This window comes from Hippoglossus hippoglossus, chromosome 21 (assembly GCF_009819705.1).
Source record: "Hippoglossus hippoglossus isolate fHipHip1 chromosome 21, fHipHip1.pri, whole genome shotgun sequence".
In the NCBI taxonomy this organism is placed as follows: domain Eukaryota; kingdom Metazoa; phylum Chordata; class Actinopteri; order Pleuronectiformes; family Pleuronectidae; genus Hippoglossus; species Hippoglossus hippoglossus.
This window is the reverse complement of record NC_047171.1, coordinates 24,421,335-24,444,988: the sequence shown is the minus strand read 5'-3', so window position 1 is coordinate 24,444,988 and position 23,654 is coordinate 24,421,335. Positions and strand designations below refer to the sequence as shown.

The following is a 23,654-nucleotide window of genomic DNA, read 5'->3' as shown; positions in this document are numbered from 1 at the left end:
AGTATGCCACAGAGCCAGAAGAATAGGCTCAGTGACACTACTTTATAACCATGTGTTTCTGCAATCCCAACATATTAAAAAAAGTGAGGCATCGTAGCACTTCAAGAATAGGTTTTACTTCATGTCACTGTCCATGAATTCTCCAAACTGAACAAAAAAATAATTTAAGCTTGTAAACTATATGTTTTTGAAGTGTGATCGTCAGTATTTGGAACAATAAACTCTTAAAAAAACAAGGTGTGAGATGAACCAATCTACAATGCTGTTATTGCAATGTGTCAGTGACACAGGCTGTTCAATTAACAAGAAAAGAAAATCAAGTATGTGACCAGACAGTGTATTGGCAGACACAATATAACAATAATAAAAGAGATGGTGGCCAAATAAACTTTATATTATTGCACAGATACTGAAATTACATCAAATAGTAATTACAGCTGAACATTATAATGACAAGAGCAGAGAATTGGGCCTCGAATGGATGATAGATGGATAGATGGATAGATGGATGGATAGATCATCTATCGATTTTCATTGGATTTCATTGCAAAAACTACTGAACTGATTTAATTGAAGTGGAAAGGTAGGGTTTGGGCCAAAGAAGAACTCCAATTTTTTGAGTGGATTTGATTAAAGGGGTGGATCCAGGAACTTTTTTTTCACTTCCGTTTTACATTGCGATATTGGATGTTAGCCTTGGCGGAGGTATACACTCTCCAAAAGAAGCAACAAAGGCAACAGCACAACAGCTGTGTCTCAATTTGGGGGCTGCATCCTCCGGAAGCTGCATTTGTAGACCAATTACTTTACCGTGGCGTGACTAAGCTGTCCAAATATCAGCGCTCCTCCAAATGTGGCCTTCCACCCCAGAGCAACAGAGGCTCCACTGGGTTGATCCTTTACAGCCAAAAATTATCCCATGATACACTTCAGTGTCAAACTGTTTTTCAAAGAGGTAATGGTGGAAAAAAGCGAGGCGAAAACTTAAATTTGGTTTGTCTGAATTGGGCTATACAGCCATTGGAGGATGCAGCCAACGTTGGCTGCATAGACAGGGTCCTTCAAGGATGTGACTCAATTGAGACACAGCTACTTTCTCATATGCATACTTGTCTATGCCTGATGTACATGATGTATAATTCTGTTGTACTATGGCCTGTACCATACACTTTGGAATGTGCATGTTTTCCTTTGTCTTGCTTTTAGCATACTTTTTTCTATTTTTAACTTAGTCATTCCACCTTTTGTATTGTTGTATGCTTGAATTCTGAAAAAGAAATTAAGAGGTTTAATCCCCAAAAAAGAGAGCCCTAAATCCAAACATTGAAAAACTAAGTCAAAGTGATAAAGTATTTAGTTTACATTATTTAAAAAACAAATAAAAAAATTATTGGTCAAAATTATTACCAATGTCGGGTATGATGTTTGGTAAGCCAAAAATGTGTCAGATATACCAGCACAAAATAACAATATGGGACTAAAAATATCAATACAGTACCAACATATTCATTTAGCAGTACTTTGCAGGTATGTGGTAATAATCCTCCACCATGGTTTATTTAAGAGACCAAAGGATAATTAAGCATAAACTGCATTTAACTGTCCTCTAAATAAGTGCTGATGTTCAAAGGTAACCTTTGTATTGTAGGATGAAGAGTTTCTCCAGCAGAAAGACAAGGCTGTGAAAACAGTTCTGGATGTACTGGTGAGTTGCTACAACTTTAGGCATTGCAGTGGCTTCAGAAAGTATTCAGACCCATGCAGTCTTGGCACACTTCATTGTTTTATTGATTACATTTTAATGGGTAAACTGATATATAATCAAGATGTCTAAAGGATGGGGTGATTTTCCATGCACATCCCACTGGAAGGAGACCCCAGTGTACAGACTTAACCTATTCAGACCTGCTAGTGGACAGCTCCAAGTACACATGTGAAGGCACCCAAGAAGCATTAGGGATGTGTTTGAGATCTGAAGACTCTTCAAACAAAGAATGTGGCCACATGCGTCACAGACCACATTCAGACATGGTCTGTGACGCATGTGGCCACATTCTTTGTCAGACATAGATTTTGTTTACATATTATCATTATTTTGTTTACTATCTCAAACAAGTGAAATCTTATTTAGTAGAGCTGCACATTATGCATGTGTGCAGCTCTATTTAGTGAATGCTCATACCAGCATACACAAACACATTGGCATTTACACATCTGTTTAGTCATGTTTGGTCTATGAACACAAATTATGTAAATAATTATTTGCACATGGAGCGGGGAAGTGAAATCAAATGACAAATGGTCACTGGAGAGTGGAGACACATTGTAATGAACAGCACCTCATATTTGGATCGAGATCCTCCGGAGAGAGATGTCTGGACTCCCTAGTCCAACATGTTGCTATCAAGACCTGACCCTGGATAAGCAGCAGAAAATGGATTGATGGATATAAAATGTACATTTTGCCCATCAGTGTACACTAAATAGCATACAATGAAATCATGAGAACAAATAAAGTGAAAACATGTTTTAACAAATCTTTTTTTTCTGTCACACAATTGTGATGTGATTTGAATCTAGGACTCCTAGATTTGGCCATGCAGCCAAATTGAGTGACTGTACAAGAAGAGACATGGCCAGGATGGTGACCAAGAACCCAACAGTCTCTTCAACAGAGCTTTAGAGGTCCTCTTAAGAGAGGGAGAATCTTATAGAGATGCATCCTTAGTCTTCAGGACAAGTCTCTGACTGGCTTTGAGTGGCATAAAGGCCATAATTAATGCCCATGCTCTCTGTGGAGAGACCTGAAGATCGAACTTCAGATGCTTCTCATTCAATCTGAGAGTTTGAGAATATCTGTTGAGATAAAAGAGCATTAGAACATTAGATAAAATGCCCAAATTCAGCTGAGCAAGGCTTGTAGAGACTTACTCAAGAAGACTCGGCCCTCTACTAAGTACTGAGGTCTGGATGCTTTTCACCTCTGCCAAGGAAGTTATGCTTTCATCTGTATTTTATTGTGTATCTGTTACATAGCAGGAATACACAAAAACTACAGGATAGATTACCACAAAACTGAAAGTATGTGTGTAAGACGGGGCTTTTTTGGTGGTGAATTTGTTAAGTAATAATGCAGAAAGCTTTATGAAAAAAATCAGGTATGTGTATAATGCTAATATGTATGAGCAGATGGAATTTGGTGTGAATCCAGTGTTATTAGGGGTGGTGATCTTTACTCAGTTACTGTGTGGTAACAAATATCCCTGTATAAGAGAACGGATAGTTTGGCTTTGTGTTTCTCAATATATATATGTATGGTAAAGTGGCCAATCAGACTTGGCGGACGTATGCACTCTGAGTGCCCGTCTAGTTAATAAATTGGCTGATGTTTCTATTATGGATTATTTGGTGTAGATTGATGGAGAAAGATGAATGTTTTATCCATTTAAAGTTTAATCTACAACACAACACAACAATTTAAATTTATGTAAAAGGTGAATGGGTCTGAATACTTTTGGAAGCTGCCATACATAATGAAAGGAAGTATGTAACTGTTGAATCAACAAAGTAAAAAAGTAAAAGCAGATATAAATATTGGGATAACTGCAACAACAATAACCAACAGTTTTCTGATTCCAACAGATGTTACTGTATTTTTCTATTCAATATCATTTTTGACTTGAATGAACACTAATGTTTTGCAGGAAATGTACAAACCGCAAAGAAAGTACAGGAGGCAGAAGGATGCAGGACAGCTTCTGGATGAAGAGTCCAGGGTTCATTCCACCCTGCTGGAATATGGCAGGTAAGATTAGACATCAGGTATGTGTGTGCTCTCACACTTTCACTGTAACAGAACATCACTGTCATTTTTTTGCATCTCACACATAGAAGTTCTTGACCTATTTAACGTGCCTTGAGATAATGTATATAATGATTTGGCACTATACAAATGAAATTGAATTGAATCTCCATTTTTCAAGAATTTTAAATTTGTGAAAAATTCGACCACATGTGAAACAGATTTCCTCAAAAATGTCAGGAATTAGGTGAACTAACCCGCGCCAGTGCGCAAGGGTCCACTAGGGAAAGAGTGACATAAATTTATCATCAAAGGGTTTACATCAGACTTGTACCCATTCACAACTGCGCATGCATTCTGCCTGAGTGAACATCATCTCAGGTCTAGTTTGTCTGACATGTTTTTTCATCTATCCATCCATCCTTCCATCACCGCCTCTGTGTTAGAATGTCAGATTTCCTTCTGTAAGTATTGTATGAAGCATTTTTTCTGCAAGCTTCTACTCATAGCAGTTTGTTTTGTGGTGAGACATGTTGCTCAGAGAATGCAAAGTTCTCACATACTGTGTTATTGGCATGATGGATGCACAGTGTGGTCTTGTTGTGATGCGTTTCTGTATGCTTTTATTTATTTTATCAGACATTCCTCCTTTCGGGAGCTGTTTATCCTCATGTTGCAAACCTTTATGATGTCCTGATGTAGTGTGGCATGGTAAAAAATGTTTTATTCCAAATGCAAAGGAAATTACTTAATTTTCACATCTTTGTCACAATTTTTTCTTCAGGCGATATGGTTTCAGAAAGCAGCCCAAACAAGAAAAGGTTGGTGTTGCAATGATGTAGCTTTTACAAACATCATTTTTCTGTTATTCAAAAAGTGGCTTTGCAGACACCATTTCATGTGCTATGATAATTTCACTGTTGTTATGATAATTTATCATGTACGCCATCCTATACAGTATGATACAATGCTGTATTCTCCTCCCTATTCAGACCAACACATTCGTGTCAAGTTCTAGAGCTCTGTTTTAACCATCTGAGCTACATTGTAGCCACTGATACTGTTTCGTAGCTGCTTGCTATGGATAAAATGTATGTGGAAACATATTGATCACGTATACTGCAGGGAGATCCATTACATCATATTTACTTATGATATATATGATTTGGAGAGGAAGAGTTTTCCAGATTAATGGTAAACTAACAATCACTCAGACAACAGACGCTTTGTTTTTAGGTTCACTGTAACAACTCGCTATTAAACCACTACACTGTTGTTTAGTTAAACATGTCACCTGTAGACCAGTTAAAACTACACAAATTATTTTCTACATGTCTGTTTAACATGTGGTTATATATAGAGATCTTAATTGGTCTTTTACTGTTTACTGCACAAAAACTAACAAGCACTGTTGTTGTCAACTCAAGTTAACGTCACTTTGCCTGGTGCACTGTGTGAAAGCTGAGAGAAGAAGCAAATTGTCTTAATTGCAGTAAACTATATGATCACTGTCTGAAATTAGATAAGAAGCATGATACTCTCGTTGTCACCCCTCTCGTCAGAGAAAGGATGTTAGAAGCAACGTGAGAATCTACCTTATGTCTGCATTGCAACATGTCGTCTGCAGTAAAGGTTTTGTCAGTTATCACCAAAATAACACAGCAATGTTATAGTAGTAGTTATGTCCAAATTAAATTCGGCTTATTGGAGCCAAAATATTCTCACCTTTTACCAAGTGCACCCAGTTTTGTTGATACCATGTAATGTAGGATGTGGATTACTGTGGATTTGTCAACATAAGTAATTTCTATTGCTTAGTTTTCCCCTAATATTTGTAATTTCAAGGCATGCAAGGACATTTACTGAACCTTAATTCGAGACAGCCATATAACCCTAACCCCTAACCCAAAAACTACTCAGAATAATTAATTAGTTTTCAAAATAGTTGATTACTAAAATTTAGTAATCGTTTATGAATCAATTAATCGTTTGTATTAAGGTTATTGTCTCCAGTAATTTCCCAAGCAAAGATTACTTAAAATCTATTTTCAATTTCAGCCACTAGGAGGAAGTGTTGTCCCATACAGCATCCACCATTAGCTTGATTTTATACTTTGTGTGCAGTAGCAGATTCTGAACAAGTCACTACTTGGATAGTTAAACTACTAGTTCCTCGACCCACTGAAGTCCAAAGATTATTGCTGTCAGTTCTGATGTCGAAACTGACAACATGTTTGAAATTCTCAATTAATTTGCCATACATATTACTAACACTAAGCACGATTACACATTCAGGCCAGGCTGAGTGATGAAGTTATGAGATGAGCCTATCTAGTTCATCAAGAGAATAATTATCGATTTGAATAAATTGAATAAAGATTAGTGAAGTTGATAAGTGCTTTCCAGCATGCAAGAGTGTTGAAGTATTCTGTGGTTATAGTGCTGTTTGTAGGGAGGGCCAGACTTTGAATATGTAATTGATTCATTTCCGTCATAAACCTACAGGCTAAAACAATGATATGCTTTATTATACTAATATAAATGAAAAGGGCGTTACGTATGCACACGTATGTTATCTTGAAAAAATATGACATTTTTAGCTCTGCCACTTGAGCATGTAGATTGAGTGCACCTTTGATGTGTTGCTGTGACATCTTACCAACATAAGGATTTTTTCATCAGACGCAGGTGAACGTTTAAACGTCAGCTCTCCAACCATAACTCTTTTCAACCAAGGTGGACCTGGGCTGATGCTAGAGCTGGTTCGGAGTCATTCTTGCAAACCTCTTAACCAGTTTGCTTTTCCAAAGGCTAGAGCTACGTCACTGTAAACGTTACTTATAAGTCTCTGATTTCTGAGTAACTCTGGCACCAACTTCAAGCACAACATCAATAATGGCAGACTACACCAGCTCTTTTTAAGACAGTTTGTCTCTTACACAGCCCACTACTGCTTCGCTTTGGCAACCACAATTAAAAATATTCAATCTGTGTTGCAGACTACACATGACACAAGTTTTAGTTTTTTTAAATGATGGTCACAATGTTTTGGTTGGTCTTGTTGTTAATGATAAACCTGCCCCCACCCCCTGACGTAAGCGGTTCTGTGTTGGCACCAGAACTGAACCAGTTTTTCTGGCAAAAAGTCAGTTCTTAGGCTTTTGAAAAACAAAGAGTTCGTTCTAGATTAGGCACTGGCCCCGAAGCAGCCCTTGGTGGAAAAGGTGTACCAGTGAGCAAAGAAATTCTAATTCTGTCACCTTTAACACCCAATACAACACAGCTTTTATGCTCTTATCGCAACATGTTTGTGTGCCTGCTTTTGCAGCACTGCACAAAGGGGAGACAGAATACGAGCTAACAGGAACAGATCAGAACAAGGCTTTGTATTAACATACATTCAATCTCACAGATCTAAAAGCAAAATAGAATTAAAGGTCCCAACGCACCTTGATAAAATTTACTTCACATATTAGTTGGCGCTTGTTGAGAGCACTGGTTATTTTCTGCCACTGCAGGGGCTGTCATTGTGGGAGCTGGATGGTAGGGCGGGAAAACGATAACTTAGTTGGTATGAAATGTGTCTTCCCTCCACTAGGTGGATGAGGGAAAGGCTTTGCTGGCCAGCGGCTCTCAAGTGACCCCTCCTGGGATGGTAGAGGTGTCAGAAGAAGACGACCTGCAGGCAGCAGAGGAGGTGAGTACTTTATGTACTGCGTTACAGATGGAGAGCAAAAATAGACATATTACAAATTCCTTCAAGTAGCAAAAAATTGTAGGAAGTTGATTTAATTTAATTGCAGTTAATTATGCCTCACGTCTAGCCATGTGAAATATAATGCATGATACAGTAAAGAAACGAGGCAAGAGAAAATATGTATATACAATATATAATAGAGGGATTCGAAATAAGTAAAAAAAAAAATCACTAACAGAATTTTTTTTTTTAAATCCTTAAAAAAGTAATATTAAAATATTTTAAAAAGTGTAAATGTAATTTCCCCTTTTCTTCTTTTTCTCTAACAAATTTTCATCACATCTTACCACCTGCTTTCTTCTTTCTTGTCCTCTTATATCCAACCCACTTTTTACTCACTGTTTATTCCTCCTCCTCTCCTCACACCAGTTGCGCTCAGAATGCTTATTGGAATTCACAGATTTGATAGTGAGTTTCCTAGGCTGCAATAAAGCTACATCTGTTTAAATAGAAACGCTCTGTCAAACTTTGACAATTCTCAATGATTTATCTGTAATACGTCCAGGTCTAGATAGGATGGATTCTGGGTCCAGATCCAGACTGTTGCTGCCTATTCGAAACTTCTGGTTAAGGAAATGCATTACAATAATTTGTGTTTCCACGGGGAGAGTAGAACAAGACTCTGTTTGTACCATCTACACCTTGCATCTTTCTGTAAAGTACAGTGAAACTTAACATTGAATTTTCTGCCTTTTAAAATGCAATTTTGTTTTTTCTCTTAGATGCGAATCAAAACTCTGATGACCAGCATGGCTGCTATGGTGAATGAAGAGGTAGACAGAAATCTTTTTGCTGTCTTGTTCTTTCTCTAAACTTACTGACTCGTAAGAAATTAATCACCATAATATTCCTCTATTAATCTGGACCTGTGTTGTTAAATTGTAGTATCCTTCACTATGCAGGTGACCACTCTCACTAAGGACTCTGATCATCCACATTATGCATAAGCACAATCAAAGTTTTTTGAGTTGAAGAATTGTTGGTTCTGACAGAATCATTTGTTTTACTGTAACATTTTATATGGTCCCATCAGTTTTTGCTGTATCCCGCTCAAAGTCGGTTTAATAAAAAATTCTAATTTTTTTCTAAGTGTCATCAAGAGTTCCTAAAGCATCTATCCTTTCATGGAATATTTCTACCTGAAAGCCATCTCATGGTAACTCTAGGTTACTTGTGAGGGCACCCCTGGAGCTCTCCTAAATTTCTAAGTAAAAACAAATCTAAAAATACTCCTGAAAGTAGAATAAAAAATGTGTTATTCTTGAGCCGTTTTGGCCAGTTAAGAGACATTTCCTGCTCTGTGATGCCTGTTAAATGCAGGTCTTGGCAATTGAAGGTTTTGTGTCATTGCATTCAGTGTAAACTGAACAAATTAATGTTCAGTGATGTGTGGTTGTGACTGAGCTTTGTCATTCTGCAGGGGAAGCTGACAGCGAGTGCAGTTGGTCAGATAGTTGGACTGCAGTCTGAAGAAATCAAACAGATTGCCTCTGAGTATGCTGAGAAGGTGAGTCTTAAAGTAAGAACGTCAGTTTTAATTAAAGGAGCAGAATAAATTATATTTTCTACTGCTCAAGGTCAAAGGGAATCAGTCAGAGCACAGTGACACTTAATTGTGATGTATGCTCATAAAGTATGTTCAATATTGCATGTTACATCAGGACCATTTGAGTATAGTCCCTGTGTATTAACAATTCCATCTCTGTTTCTCAAAAATCAAAATTACTTGTAACTTTTATTACTCAGCTGTCAGCTCCAATAACGGTGCCTTTAACCAACCCAAGTTCTTCACATCCATATGCCACATCTTTTGTATTAAACGCATGAAGAAAACAAGACACTGCATGTTTCCTACTGCCCATTTTTCAGCTCAGCCTTATTCTGGACTAGTCTGTCCACTAAAACAGACTAAATTGAATTAAAAAAATCTAAGAATTGTAATCTCTAAACTACTTCTTTCTAAAAGTAGATGCTGTACTGTAATGTGTTGTTTACTAATATAACTACTGAGTGGGATGGAGATAACCTGCATGCTGATTTCAACTAACTGTGTACTTAAAATTCAATTCACAGTGAAACACTGAGAGCTAAAACAGGTTAATGTGAGGAGAACTAACATGGAGAGTGTAAAATACAATCATATTGGTTACACACACCTGTTCTAGCAACCTATGTTGACTCAGCTCAAACTTTTATGTTGCTGTCTTTTATCTATTAGCATTTATTTTTTTGTAATAATACCTTATTGTAATAATTGTGTGCATAGCAGTCAGAGCTGATCTCAGAGGAGCGTTCAGAGCTCTACGGTCCGTTGCAGCAACACCACAGGGCGGTCGCCTCGCTCACCAAACAGATCCAGCAAAAAACGAAACAATTGGATGAGGTAAGCAGTTCACTGTGGTCTACTTTTCAGTCCACTTAAACCATGTTATGCCTTCCACTGTGTCAAACACTTCTGCAATCACTTGGTTAACATAAGTACACAAAAACTATTTGTTGATGGCGTTGGTGCAGAACCAACATGTAAACAAAACACAGGTTACACTCACCAGGTCAACATAGGGCACATTAATTCCCATAGAACAGACAATACATTCAGAACTTGTATATTGCATGTAGTCTGTTTTCATTTGGTTGGACACATTCATTAACACATTGAAAGGGCTTATTTTTACACTGCTCAAAAAAATTAAGGGAACACTTAAATCACACATCAAATATTGATGAACGAATTATTCAACTTGAAAATCTTTACTGATGTACATTGTATAATTTTTTGAGAACAAAATTACGTAACGGTCAATGGAAACCAAAATCGACAACTCATTGAGGGCTTTTTACTTTTAATTTTCGAAGTAAAACGGTCAATTGGTTTCCATTGATATCCAACTTGTGGATCAACCTGCAACTCATCACAGAACGTCCCATAGGTGCTTAATTGGATTTAGGTCAGGGGAATGTGAAGGCCAGTCAATGGCATCAATGCCTTCGTCATACAGGAACTGCCTACACACAATGGCCACATGAAGCCGGGCATTGTCCTTCACCAGGAGGAACCCAGGGCCCAGCTTAAGGTCTGACAATCGCTTTGAGGATTTCATCCTAACAGCAGTCAGGGTACCGTTGGAAATGACATGGAGGACTGTGCAACTAGGGCTGGGCAATATGGCCTAAAATAAATATAGGAATATTTTTAGGCTATATCGCGATACACGATATATATCTCGATATTTTGAAATACCCTCTTAATCACTGTACAAATGTTAAATTCATACATCGAGTATATTCGATATATCGCCCACCCCTATGTGCAACCCTCCAAGGATATGCCTCCCCAGACCATCACTGACCACTGACCCACCACCAAACTGGTCATCCTGATGATGTTACAGGCAGCATAACATTCACCACAGCATCTCCAGACTTTTTCACGCCTGTCACATGTGATCAGTGTGAACCTGCTCATCCGTGAAGAGAACAGGGCGCCAGTGGCAGACCTGCCAATTCTGATGTTCTCTGGCGAATGCCAATCGAGCTGCATGGTGCTGGGCTGTGAGCACAGGTCCCACTAAAGGATGTCAGGCCCTCATGCCACCCTCATGGAGTCTGTTTCTGAGAGTTTGTTCAGAAACATGCACACCAGTAGCCTGCTGGAGGTTCTTGTGTAGGGATCTGGCTGTGCTCCTTCTGTTCCTCCTCACACAAAGGAGCAGATACCGGTCCTGCTGCTGGGTTGATGCCCTTCTACGGCCCTGTCCAGCTCTCTTCGTGTAACAGTTGGACTCCTGGTATCTCTTCCATGCTCTTGAGACTGTGCTGGGAGACAGCAAACCTTCTTGCGACTGCACGTATAGATGTGCCATCCTGGAGGAGCTGGACTGCCCGTGCAACCTGATTGGGCTGCAGATACCGCCTCATGCTACTAGTAGTGACAAGGACACTAGCAGAACACAAACCTAGAGAAGAATCAGTCAGGAAGGATAAGAAGAGAGCATTTGTCTGTGGCCACCACATGCAGAACCATTCCCTTTTTGGGGGTTGTCTTCCTTTTGCCTCTGTTGCACCTGTTGTCACTTTCATTTGCATCAAAACAGGTGAATTTAATTCACAATCACTTGTGCTTCCTAAATGGATGGATTGATATCCCTGAAGTTTAACTGACTTGGTGTTACACTGTGATTATTAAGTGTTAACTTTTTGGAGCAGTGTATAACTTAGCAATGAAACTGTTGAATAATGAATTGATTACTATTTTGATGACTTAGTTATTTTATGGCACTTACTGCAACAATTTGTATTTATCTTGTACATGCAAATTATTGCCTTTTGTTTCAGCTTCATGAGTGTGAGAATTTAATTCATCCACCAATGTGATATCACTTTAAACGTTATTACCTTTATGGACATTCTATAGACATAGAACATTCTTTGTAGCACTATCACGAGCTTTCTTTAACGTGCAATATAACTTCTAAGTTTAGTTAGTTATTGGTCTGACATTGGGTTACACCCCATCAGGAATTAATGTGGGCCATTATGAATTTTTAATTTAAACAAACTTAAGCTTATAATGATTTCCATCAGTGCTCAGGGAAGGTGTTATAATTGTCATTAATAAGTATTCATATATTTATGGCAGCTAAAAGCCAGCCATGCAGAGGTGAAGACAGGCTGTGACGAGGTCAAGAAAAAACTGATGGAGGTAAGATGAAGCTAAAATGTTGTCATGAAACCAAACGTTTGTGTTGGCAAATGTCTGACATGTGGCACAGGAGAACAATGCCAGCAATATGACAAAAGACATTATAATCGAGTCATTTCAGAAAATGAGACAAAAGTCATTATTTAAGTCTTGGTAGAAACATTGAGGCAGAACCCTCATTTTCAATAGTGCAGAGATACAAACAATGCAATAATTACAGACAACAATTTTTTTAAATAATTACTATCGATAAAATTTGCACTTAAACCTTAGACTTGCCAAAGAAGCATAATTAAATCAATCCTATTTTGTTTAAAATTAAAGATGGAGAACATTTTAAGATGGGAATATGGCAAAATTGTGAAATCATGCATCTTCCCAGGCAACACAGCTCTTGGAGAACCTGGAAAAAGAGGTCAAGTCTCTAGAAGAGCTGGAGGAGCAGGCTGACAGTGGGTGAGTGGTTGAGAGTAATTATTGTTTATTTCTTTTGCAGTTTTCACATATAAACTCTGAACATGTGCAGAGTTGCCCTGTTACTCATGCCCATTTCAGATGCATTCTCACCTGCTGAAATATGCCAGGATTGAGTATGCAGGAGGAAGGATAGAAATGTCAATACACCCATGCATTCTCTGTGAATCTTTTAGACAATGACTAGGGGATTTCTGATAGAACTGTTGGATTAGGAGGAAAAGTGTTTGAATTTATTAAGGTCAATATATACTGAGGAGGAATTAGCTCACAGCTAATCTCCCAGCTCTGTGTGAAAGCTTTACTTTGATAGTATTTATGAAATTTACAAATTAAATTTTCTAATCTTAAGTCATTTAGACAAAACAATGAGGCTACATGTGTACACTTGTGTGTCGTGTTGTTTTTGTTGAGCCTGGCTTGCACCCCAATTTTCGTTGCTCTTAATTTGCCTTGTTCCACAGGGGTCTACTCTGACCTAGGTCCAAACCTGCTGTTTTTGCCTGTTTGGTTGCTTCTTTTGGTGTCCATTTCCGTCCTGTTGTTAGTGATGGTCCAACAGCCCATATAGATGAGTCTTTGGACTGCATTTTACCTCCTCTACATGACTTGAGATAGGCAGCTCGAGGATGCCGTGTCCATAAAGACCGATGTTGCTCAGACATCTTGGGACTCCTAACCACTTTCTCACATAGGAGTTGATCATTCTCTCCATGTTCTCAACTCTTGTGATAGGAATGTCAACTACTCTAAGTGGCCACATCATTCGGGGTAACAGGCCAAACTGTAGGCACCAGAGCTTTAGTTTATCAGGAAGCATGACTGGTGGATGTTCTTAAGGCGGCTGCTGACATCCAATTATAGTCAAACTTTATAATTAAGAAAAATCTAAAATTTAAGCAACAAAATAAGAGAAACTACCTGTTTTCACAGACTAATTTCACTTCATAATGACAGGTCACCACCTCAGAGTCTCACCCAGACAATGTCAGGACATTTTGATATAGAATTTAAAAGTAAAAGGGGAAACAGACACAAAGTTAGTGAGGTGTAGTAAAATAAATGAATGTGGGGGTAGAGAGACAGAGAGAGGGAGAGTGCTCAGTGCATGATGGGATTTCCCCCAGCAGTCTAGGCCTATAGCAGCATAACTAAGGGGTGGTTCAGGACTCACTTGATCCAGCCCTCACTATAAGCTTTATCAAAAAGGAAAGTTTGAAGTCTAACCGTAAATGTAGAAATGGTGTCTGCCTCACGAACCCAGAGTGGGAGCTGGTTCCACAGGAGAAGAGCCTGGTAGCTGAATGCTCTACCTCCCATTGTACTCTTACAAACTCTAGGAACACAGGTGAGTCTGCATTTTGGGAGCAAAGTGATCTATGTGGACAATACGGTGTTATGAGCTCTTTGATATATGAAGGGGCTTGATTGTTAAGGGCTTTGTATGTGAGGAGCAGGATCTTGAATTCTATTGTTTTTTTTTTATAGGGAGCAAATGCAGCGAAGCTAAGGCAGGAGTAATATGATCTCTCCTTCTTCTTCTTGTCAGCACTCGTGCTGCAGCATTTTGGCCCAACTGGAGGCTTTTCACAGACTTACTGTGACATCCTGATAATATAGAATTACAATAATCCAGTCTAGAGGTAACAAATGTATGGACTACTTTCTCAGCATCCTTCTGGGACAGGATGTTCCTAATTTTCATAATATTGCGCAGGTGGAAGAAAGCTGTCCTAGAAACTTGTTTTATATGTGGGTCAAATGAAATGTCCTGGTCAAACAAAACTACAAGGTTCCTAACAGTAGAGCTGGGGGCCAAGTTTATACCATCCAAGGTGACTATCTGGTCAGACAATCTTTCTCTGAGGTGTTTAGAGCCAATTACAATGACCTCAGTTGTGTCTGAATTTAGAAGTAAGAAGTTTTGAGCTTCATAGATATGTACAGCTGGGTGTTATCTAAGTAACAATGGAAGCATGCGTGATGCTTTCTGATGATGTTACCTAAAGAAAGCACTTTAGCTCTTTTCCTGTCAGTGCACGTGCTGTAGCATTTTGGACATGCTGCAGTCTTTAAAGACTTACTGGTATAGTCTGATAATAAGTAACTAGAAAATTCCTCCTGCCGAGAAATTTTGAATGTGTGCCTAGTGCTTGCTGCCGGCTCGAGACAGACATTTATAAAAGCTGCATGTTTATAACATGATCCAGGTTGGTGAGAGAGACTGTGCCAATTTGAGAGAGAGCGAGAGAGACGGATCCAAACCCTTGGGAGCCAATCCAAACAGCCAGCAAAACCACAAACAAAAATAGTAACGAACGCAAAGGCTAAAGATAAATCCGACTGGCTACTGGCTTGAATGGCTGTCTACAGACTGCCATGTGGCCCGCTCAGTAGTCATCGTCAATACCTATTCGCCTTCTAAAATCGTGCTGCTGCTTGAATCGCAACATCTAAGACATCAAAGGAATCTTTCCTGGCTAAACACACTGGAAAAGACAAAGCTACACTCTAGCAAAGACCCCGGACAACGTGTGATTATTCAAAAACTATAAGTCCTATCTGTGAAATAAAAACACTGAGAATCCCAAGACTTTGCCAAAAAACACGGAGATCTTTTTTATTGGTTAGTTAAGAAATGGGAGCGAGTTAGAAAAGTTTGACTGATTTGCTCCTTCCAGAAATTTTCTCTCAAAATTAACATTAGACCCAATGGAGAGAGGCAACGGAGAACTAAAGTAAAAAAAATGGATAGAGCCAAAAGTTTAGCTCTGATAGATTTCATTATATTTCACCTCTATTTGTGGCTTTGAGAGCAGTTTAGCACACAAAAAGAAGCTGAATATCTGTCCTGCTCCACTCTCGCTCTAAATGGGCAAGAGACCTTGACTCCCATTCATTTTTTTTTCTCTATGTTTTTGGTGATTTCCGAGCAAACCGTTTGGAGAAGCACACCATTCCCGACCGAGCCGCACGTTTTGATGTATTTTTTGTGCATGTACGACGAAAACTGCGGGAGGAGTAGCGTGACAAAATGTCATTTCTGTACCCTCCATTAATATGCTCTATTTCCTCAATGGTTTCAGCTCTGGAATTTGAACTATTTACTGTCATCTGTTTGTAACTTTAGTGCTGTATGATTGATTCTATTTTCTTGTTCATTATGTGTTAATTAAATAACATCAATGCATGTGCGCTTAACTGAACCATGTATTTACCAGAGTGACTGGATGTCTTGTTAATAAAGTGTTTTCCATTGAACCACACATTTGGAGTATTAACAGGCACATGGACACTGTGGCAGATATTGGAGTGTGGTGATGGAATGGACCCAAAGACTGTTTTAAGCATGAATTTAGTGTCTGTAATAGCACTCAGGTTTTGAAGGATGGTAAAGGCTTTAATTATTCCTGCTGCCATTTTGCAACAAGTTTTGAGAGGTTGCAATGTCAAATGTCAAACATTTTTTAATGTTTGACATTGCAACCTCTTAAAACTTGTAAAACTTGTGATCTTTGAGTGGTAGCACAATCTAATAGTGTCTATTTTGTTAAACTTAAGCTTGTTGGAGAAGCTGAGGGCTCTGGTAACAATGAATGAGAACCTGAAGCAGCAAGAGCAGGACTTCCGCACACACTGTAGAGTGAGTACATCATCACACACACACTGATTCCTGTTTATCCCACTCTGTGTGTACAGCATAGTAGAACTTTAGTTTTTAAGTCCTATATGACAGTTATATATAATTTGTATGAATTTTCTCTAACATGGATGTGTGGACCAGGAAGAGATGGCCCGTCTGCAGCAGAACATTGAGGAGTTGAAAATGGCATCAGGACAGGATACAGAGGAAAAGGTATCTAGCACATCTTAGAATTGAGCAATTCTCTAAAATGGTATACAACAAAAGAAGTAGAGAAAGTAGATTGTAGCCTTCAGTCCCAGTCATGAGTTTGTTTTAAACATACTAACAGTGTTGTGCCAGTTCACACTTAAAAATAACTCATTTGTTCTGTTTTTTTATTGGGATAGTTATGATTTAGATGACAAACTTACGATCATGTATTTAGTTATTAATCAATTGTCGGATCATGAATCCGGATCCTCCGGCCACTTTAACACTGAGTCCTGGCTGTGCGCATCACGCCTCGTGTTGTACTAATTTTTCATAATGTTTAAATTCAGCCTCATAAACTTTGGAGCAAATCAAACAAACACTAAGTAGACTTCATGTACTGATCAGGTCCTAATAACTTGTGATTAGTGTTGGTGTTTATTAGTTAAAGTGAGTGCAGGTCATCAGGAGTTTGGAGGGAGAACACAGGAAACTCCAGCAGGGTAAAAACCAACCGCTGCTTCTGCCCTGATCATGAAGCAGCGGCACAGATCATTGTGCAGCTGTGGACCCTAGTGAAATTCTGTATTTTTGCTGCCACTCTTCTTCAACAAAGTAACTTACCGGCTGATTTACGATAATGGACTTTGGTCCTCTAATCTCACTGTGTGTTGCTCATACAGTCTACTCTATGGTGTCGCTCTGTGTGAGTGATTGGGGGGTGGTGCCCCAGGGCCTGTGTGCGTATGTGCTCCCAGTACGAGGAGTCTGGGAGCACTCACACCCACACCCACGCTCACCTATACAATGATGATTTTTTTTTTTAAACGGTGTTGTAAACTGATTCGTTCAGGGCAGCGCTCACAAAAAATATGAACGTGTTCATTGAATGCCGTTCATGCACAATATTTCATACTAATCTTTTTTTTCTTTTCTCAGGAGAGGAACCAACTGATAGACAAACAGTACAATGCAGACCGAGAGAAACTACAGAAGATCCGTCTGGTCATGGTAACTAAATTAACTAAACAAAAGATTTGATGGAACGGGAGGTCATGGTGTAGTTGATAAGTGAGGAAAAAAATGAAAGCACAGAAAATAATATAGCCAATACACAGCTAATCCACTGACTTATAGATTTACTTAGATGTTCAGATCAATTGTTAATCACAGAGTCTGGTCTAAAATTTGAGGTAGTTAATAAAGATTAGTCAGACATCAGACACCTCACTTAGGTAACCCAGCTGACATTCCCTAGTGTGGTCATTAGCTCTGTTTACATCCCACCGGATGTTAAAGGGATAGTTCACAGAAAAATGAAAAAATTCACTCATTATCCACTCACCACTATGCCGATGGAGGGGTGGGGGAAGTGTTTGAGTCAACAAAACACTTTTGGAGTCTCAGGGGTAAACAACGTTGTAGCCGAATCCAATACAATTGAAGTCAATCGTGACCGCTTCTTCAGACGTAATAAAACAGAAAATACATAACATGCCCCACTAGCTTAGCCACTTCCAGTGGACTTTTAGGGTTAATACACGGTGTACATGATCTCGGTTCGAGTTTAATTTTAATCTCGAGGATAATGAGTGAATTTTCATTTTTCTGTGAACTATCCTTTTAACACCAAGTTAGACACAGAGCTAGTAGCCGAGGTCGCTAGCTCCATGCTGGCCAAAAATGCTGAAGCCCCGGTGTTCATGGTTGGTGACTTTAACAGCTGCAGACTAAAGGGCGTTCTGCCTTCTTTCCACCAATATGTGTGCCTTCAGCACCGGAAACTGGAACTCAAACGCACCAAGCCTGACACCTACTGCCCCACCCTATGGTTGGAGGACGTAATTACACAGCACCAGGGCTCACTGGCATGCACAGACTGGGACACTTTTCAACGGTGATCATGAGGAATGAGTCATCACTGACTATATGAAGTTCTGCAATACCACCAACAAGAACTTTCAAAAGATATGCAAACTGCAAACCATGGATCACATCCCACATCAAGCATAGCCTCAAAGAAAAACAGGAGGCTTTTCAACTTGGCCACCCTGAAAATAATCAATATAAAAATAAAGAATGACATTCAAAAACATGAACACTAAACAAGCCTTCCATAAAGTAAATACACTAACTGGCTGTGACACACACAAGAACTTTTCTACATTAATGGATCACACCTCCTTTGTATGCACCCTGAACACCTTCTACAATCGATTTGACACCCATAACCACTCTGCTGTCTGTAAGAGCTTCTGGGAACCCTCCCTTTCCCTGAGCCTGCATATCCCTCCATTTCCACTTCAGGATGTCCAGCTTCTGCTGGGCAGCTGCAAGCCTGGCAAGGCACCAGGGCCCACTGGCATTACTTTAATAATAATGAAATGCCTGGAAAAACTTATTCTCCACACCAAGAGAGACATAAAAAGTGCTTTATTCAAAAAAATGTCATGGGCTTTATCCACTCCTTGATATTATAGTACCTGAAAAAAATATCTGTCAAGGCCTCTTTTGAGAATTACGCGAGAACCTCCATTATTATCATATGATTATAAAAGGATTTGATCAAAGTTTCTTGAAACAAATTAACTTGGTTTGTTCACATACAGGACTTCATATTTCATGAGTTTTGGTTATTTGAAACTCTCCTCTTTGAGCTGAATTACTCTAGAGGTTATTTCACTCTGTTCAGGCTCGGAGGAACCGTGAGATCGCCATCCTGCAGAGGCAGATTGACGAGGTGCCAAGCCGGGCCGAGTTGACCCAGTACCAGAAGAGATTCATTGAACTCTACAGCCAAGGTGCGTTCCACCTCTGTATCTAGTCTAACCAGAATTAGACCAGGTAAGTATTCAGTAGACATTTGATGTATCTCCACTTATGAATTACACTAAATGTCAGCAGAAGATTAGGAGCAAAGACAATATCTACTAATTCTTCTTGTGTCTTTCAGTTTCTGCAACACACAAAGAGACCAAACAGTTCTTCACGCTGTATAACACATTAGATGACAAGAAGATTTATCTTGAGAAGGAGGTCAGTAACAGCATGGTTAGCAACATGGGAACAAATTCCTAATATAATTAATTCTTGTAGACTGTGGCTTTAAATTAAGATTTGTCTGTGATTTTAGCAGCTCTGTTCAGTTTAACTATTCATATAAATGAAAAACAAATTAAAGTGAGACACCAGCAGACAATTATACATTCTAAATATTATTCATAAAATAGTGTTTTCTCATATCTGTAGGTGAATCTGCTGAATTCTATTCATGACAACTTTCAACAGTAAGTATAGATATGCTCACCTGTCGTATGTTTGTAATATGAGAAGAGAAGTTTGTTTTCCCATTACCTGCATGGTCTGTCGGTGTGTCAAAGCTATAATCTGCTGTGCTGCTGTCCAGGGCCATGTCATCTTCAGCAGCCAAAGAGCAATTCCTCAGACAGATGGAGCAAATAGTGGAGGGAATCAAACAAAGCCGGATCAAGGTAGAAATCACTCTCTTAAAGAATAATTCAAGTTAGTTACCTTTATAGATTTGGAAACGTCATTGCTGAATTGAAGTACAGCTTTGGAAGCAGTACAAGAAATCAGACAAGTGATTCAGATGTCCTAACAGTGTTTCCACCATTACAACACAAGCACAACACAGTTTGTGTGACGCCTGCTTTCTGCCTGTATGGTTTGCCAGATGGAGAAGAAAAAGCAGGAGAACAAAATGAGGAGAGATCGGCTGAATGATGAATACCTGGAGCTGCTCGATAAGCAGAGGCTCTACTTCAAAACTGTCAAGGACTTTAAGGAGGTGAGGAAAGCAGTCAAATATCATCATATGTTCTTTATTAGTTATGGATAAAGTTACTTGGCTGAGAGGTGTTGCTGGCTACAACAACAAGCAGTTTATATTAAACAATATTTACAGTCTTAAAAATGACTATCGGTGAATCAACACCTCTGTAAACAGTTTTAATAAAACTTTATTTTGGGGGATAATATTATTGATTAGATGTTGAAAATGACTACCAGAGTCATTAGAAATATTTAACATAATTACCAACATTTCTCAAAGTTAACAATAGATTTAGATAAATAAAATAGAGACAATCTAAAGTTTATATTGATCATAAGATTATGTCTCATCATACGTCATATTATAAGTGAAGTGAAGTCATGAAGTAGTTACAAAGAAGTTATGTGACAGTAATGATTAAATGTTTTTTTTCTCTCCAGGAGTGTCGGAAAAATGAAATGCTGCTGTCTAAGATGAGAGCCAAAGGAGCTTCTTAGCCCTGAGTCCAGCGTAAAAAGTTATTTGATATAAACAAAATATTTCTTCTCATGAGCTAAATTTATCACAGTAAACTATGATTTTTTTTTTTTTTTTACATTACACACGTTGTTTCATTGTTATCCTTTATGGCTGATATGTTTGTAGGCCTGCACTTAAGACTTGCATCTAAAAACCTGTGAGAAGAGTCCAGGATATTATATTTACACTTTGGCATTCACATGTGCCAAATCCAGCTGCCTGAAAAACACAAAGAAACCTTTTAACGTATCAAGTCAAAAGAAGCTATGGAGTGTTTGACACATGTTGGCGTGATCTTCAACTGAGGTGCGACTACAGCATCTGCAACAACCACGATGGTCACCAAATACCAACCAAGTTGAAACTGTTGACTTTCAAAATGAACAATATTTGGGAGCCTTGTAACGATCCTCTTAATCAGAACCATTTTTTCTTATATCTGACAACTTTTCACTGTGGGACCGAACAATGTCAAATTTAATAACTCAACTAACATTAACTTCACACCTTTAAAGCTGTACTATACAGCTGCTCTAGCTTTGAGAAATGTGCCCATGTCGTTTCTGTTGATCCCATGTCTACTAAAGGTGCCTTAACTTTTTTTTTCACTGATAATATATAAATAGGGCATTTCTGAACTTATGTTCTGAAAGTCCATCATAGTATTTTGAAGTTTCCAGGTGAAGCTTTAAGCATTGCTCTTTGTTTGATATAATTTTACAGTCAGGCTGCTCGGATGTGCTTCTAATGTTTGAGCTCACCTCATGTCTTAGATTTGCTTTCACGACCCAATCACCATAAAGTACTTAATATAGCAGAACTTAATGAATAAAATTATCTTAAGAATTGAAATGTCTCTTGTGTTACTAATATTAGATAAGATGTGTACTGTCAGACGCTATGTGCTGATTAAAGACAGGGTTTTATCAGAGTGTTGTCAAAAGTAACATGATGAATCTATGAAGGAAACATCCTGTGAATCCCCAAATCAATTCAGATCTGGTGCACATGCACAAGCTGGCAAATTGACATCTGTTCCTTACTTAGTCAGCACAAATCCCACCAGTCCTGGGAGGTGTATTATTCACAGAGAAACAATAACTACAGATAATGGAATATATTTCAAGATATAGTTCACAGATACATTCAGTCAGATGGTGGTTAATTTAGCAACAACATAAAAACTGCTGATGGATACTTTTAAAAAGGGTCATAATTGATGCAGCAGACCCAGAGATCTTTTTTTATTGGGTATCCTACATTGCCCACAATGTAACTTAACTGCTGACATTTGGATCAGAGATTTGACTGTGTTCTGCTAGTTGCTGTTGATATAGCCCTGAGCCTAAACTCAGTTCTTTCTACCTCCAGATTTTTTTCCCTTCAAATTTCTAATCTTCAGCCTCAAGCAACCGTGACTCAAGTGACATCACTCAAGGATATGTATTTGATTTCACACAGCTGTCTCTGGAGACACACAAGACTTTAAAAAAAAAAAGTCATGTACACTGATTTAATTGTAAATGATTAACAATGCACATTTATCTACTTACAATAACCTTTATAATAACAACATCAGAAACTTTGTGCAAATCTATTAAATATTCAAAATTCAAACATCTAATTTACTTAAGTATCATCTATGAGATGTGTCTGCACCTGTGATGATTGGAAAAGTGTCAGTGGCCTCCATAATACTTAATTGTATGAAGTTTGGAACAACCGGGAAATTTCCGAGAGCAGGCTGCCAAACTGGGTAATCAGGGGAGAAGGGCCCTAGTAAGAGAGGCAACAGAGACCCTTAAATCCGACTGAATATCTAGAGGGACCTGATGGTGGCTGTCCAACTACAGTCCCCATCCAACCTGACAGCTTCAGAGGCTCTGCAGAAAAGACGGGCAGAAAAACACAAACACAGGTGAGGAAACTGTCATAGACTCAAAGCTGTGATGGCTGTCAGAGGTGCTTCAACTAAGTACCCATTAACAGCTCTGAATACTAAGGTCAATGTGATATTTCAGTTTTTCTTAATAAATTTAGCTAAATTGTCTCAATCTATATATTCACTTGGTTATTTAGGAGTATTGAGTGTAGATTGATAGATTGATAGATTATTTTAGCATAAAGCTGCAACATGAAAAGTGGACAAATTTAAGGGGTTGGAATGCTTCCTGAATGCACTGTCTATTTCCTGCTACCCCATGTACAAAGCCAGGTCCATAGATTAATAGATTTCCCAATCTGGTGTAGAAGAACTTGGCTGAACTGAACATAGCCCAACAACCATCTCCCAACACAGAAACCAGAACACTACCTGAGAGTCTGATCTCCTCAGCCTACATCAGGGTTGGACCTCACTAATGCCCATGTGGCTGAATAGGAGCAAATCAGGTTCAACATTAGAAGACTGAAACCAGAGGAAATAAGGTTTTTACAGCATCAGTTTCTTGATATGACATCTTCAGATCTTGTTTAATGTTTGGATGCTCAATTATGTACCTTTGGCCATGTAGTGTATTTGTCACTTAAAAGTTCAGTGTGTAAGATTTAAGTGAAAGGGATCTATTGGCAGAAATTGAATATAAAATAATCCTAGTGATGTCTTCACTAGTGTGTTTCATCTAAATTGTACGAATTGTTAATTTCTTTACCCTACAATGGGCCATTTTTATATTAAAATACTTTATATTTACATCTGGAGCGGGTCCTCAACGGAGGCCGCCATGTTATTTACAGTCGTCCAAACTGGACAAACTAAACACCTTTTGAGTT

General features: G+C 38.6%; 1 protein-coding gene and 1 long non-coding RNA gene across 3 annotated transcripts in view; one reads left to right on the top strand and one right to left on the bottom strand.

Moving 5' to 3' along the window:
* Positions 1-20,873, top strand: part of ccdc93 (coiled-coil domain containing 93) — a 39,043-nt gene extending 18,170 nt beyond the window's left edge. Inside the window, exons 6-23 of one of the 2 annotated variants that reach the window (XM_034573377.1) lie at positions 1,649-1,705; positions 3,705-3,805; positions 4,587-4,623; positions 7,401-7,499; positions 8,282-8,332; positions 8,980-9,066; positions 9,829-9,942; positions 12,199-12,261; positions 12,644-12,717; positions 16,297-16,378; positions 16,520-16,591; positions 17,510-17,581; positions 19,263-19,371; positions 19,524-19,606; positions 19,820-19,857; positions 19,977-20,061; positions 20,265-20,378; positions 20,804-20,873. In XM_034573377.1, the coding sequence (XP_034429268.1) occupies positions 1,649-1,705; positions 3,705-3,805; positions 4,587-4,623; positions 7,401-7,499; positions 8,282-8,332; positions 8,980-9,066; positions 9,829-9,942; positions 12,199-12,261; positions 12,644-12,717; positions 16,297-16,378; positions 16,520-16,591; positions 17,510-17,581; positions 19,263-19,371; positions 19,524-19,606; positions 19,820-19,857; positions 19,977-20,061; positions 20,265-20,378; positions 20,804-20,860 (1,395 nt within the window). In that variant the 3' untranslated portion in view covers positions 20,861-20,873. Of the gene's footprint in view, positions 1-1,648; positions 1,706-3,704; positions 3,806-4,586; positions 4,624-7,400; positions 7,500-8,281; positions 8,333-8,979; positions 9,067-9,825; positions 9,943-12,198; positions 12,262-12,643; positions 12,718-16,296; positions 16,379-16,519; positions 16,592-17,509; positions 17,582-19,262; positions 19,372-19,523; positions 19,607-19,819; positions 19,858-19,976; positions 20,062-20,264; positions 20,379-20,803 lie in introns of both variants that reach the window. The other variant, XM_034573376.1, reaches the window with a different exon arrangement.
* LOC117754521 lies at positions 4,920-23,629 on the bottom strand. Its single transcript, XR_004612440.1, has 3 exons — positions 23,617-23,629; positions 17,811-17,814; positions 4,920-5,072 (listed from the first exon to the last, which is right to left on the bottom strand). It is a non-coding gene; the product is annotated as an uncharacterized LOC117754521 (long non-coding RNA).
* Between the last annotated feature and the right edge of the window lie 25 nt (positions 23,630-23,654).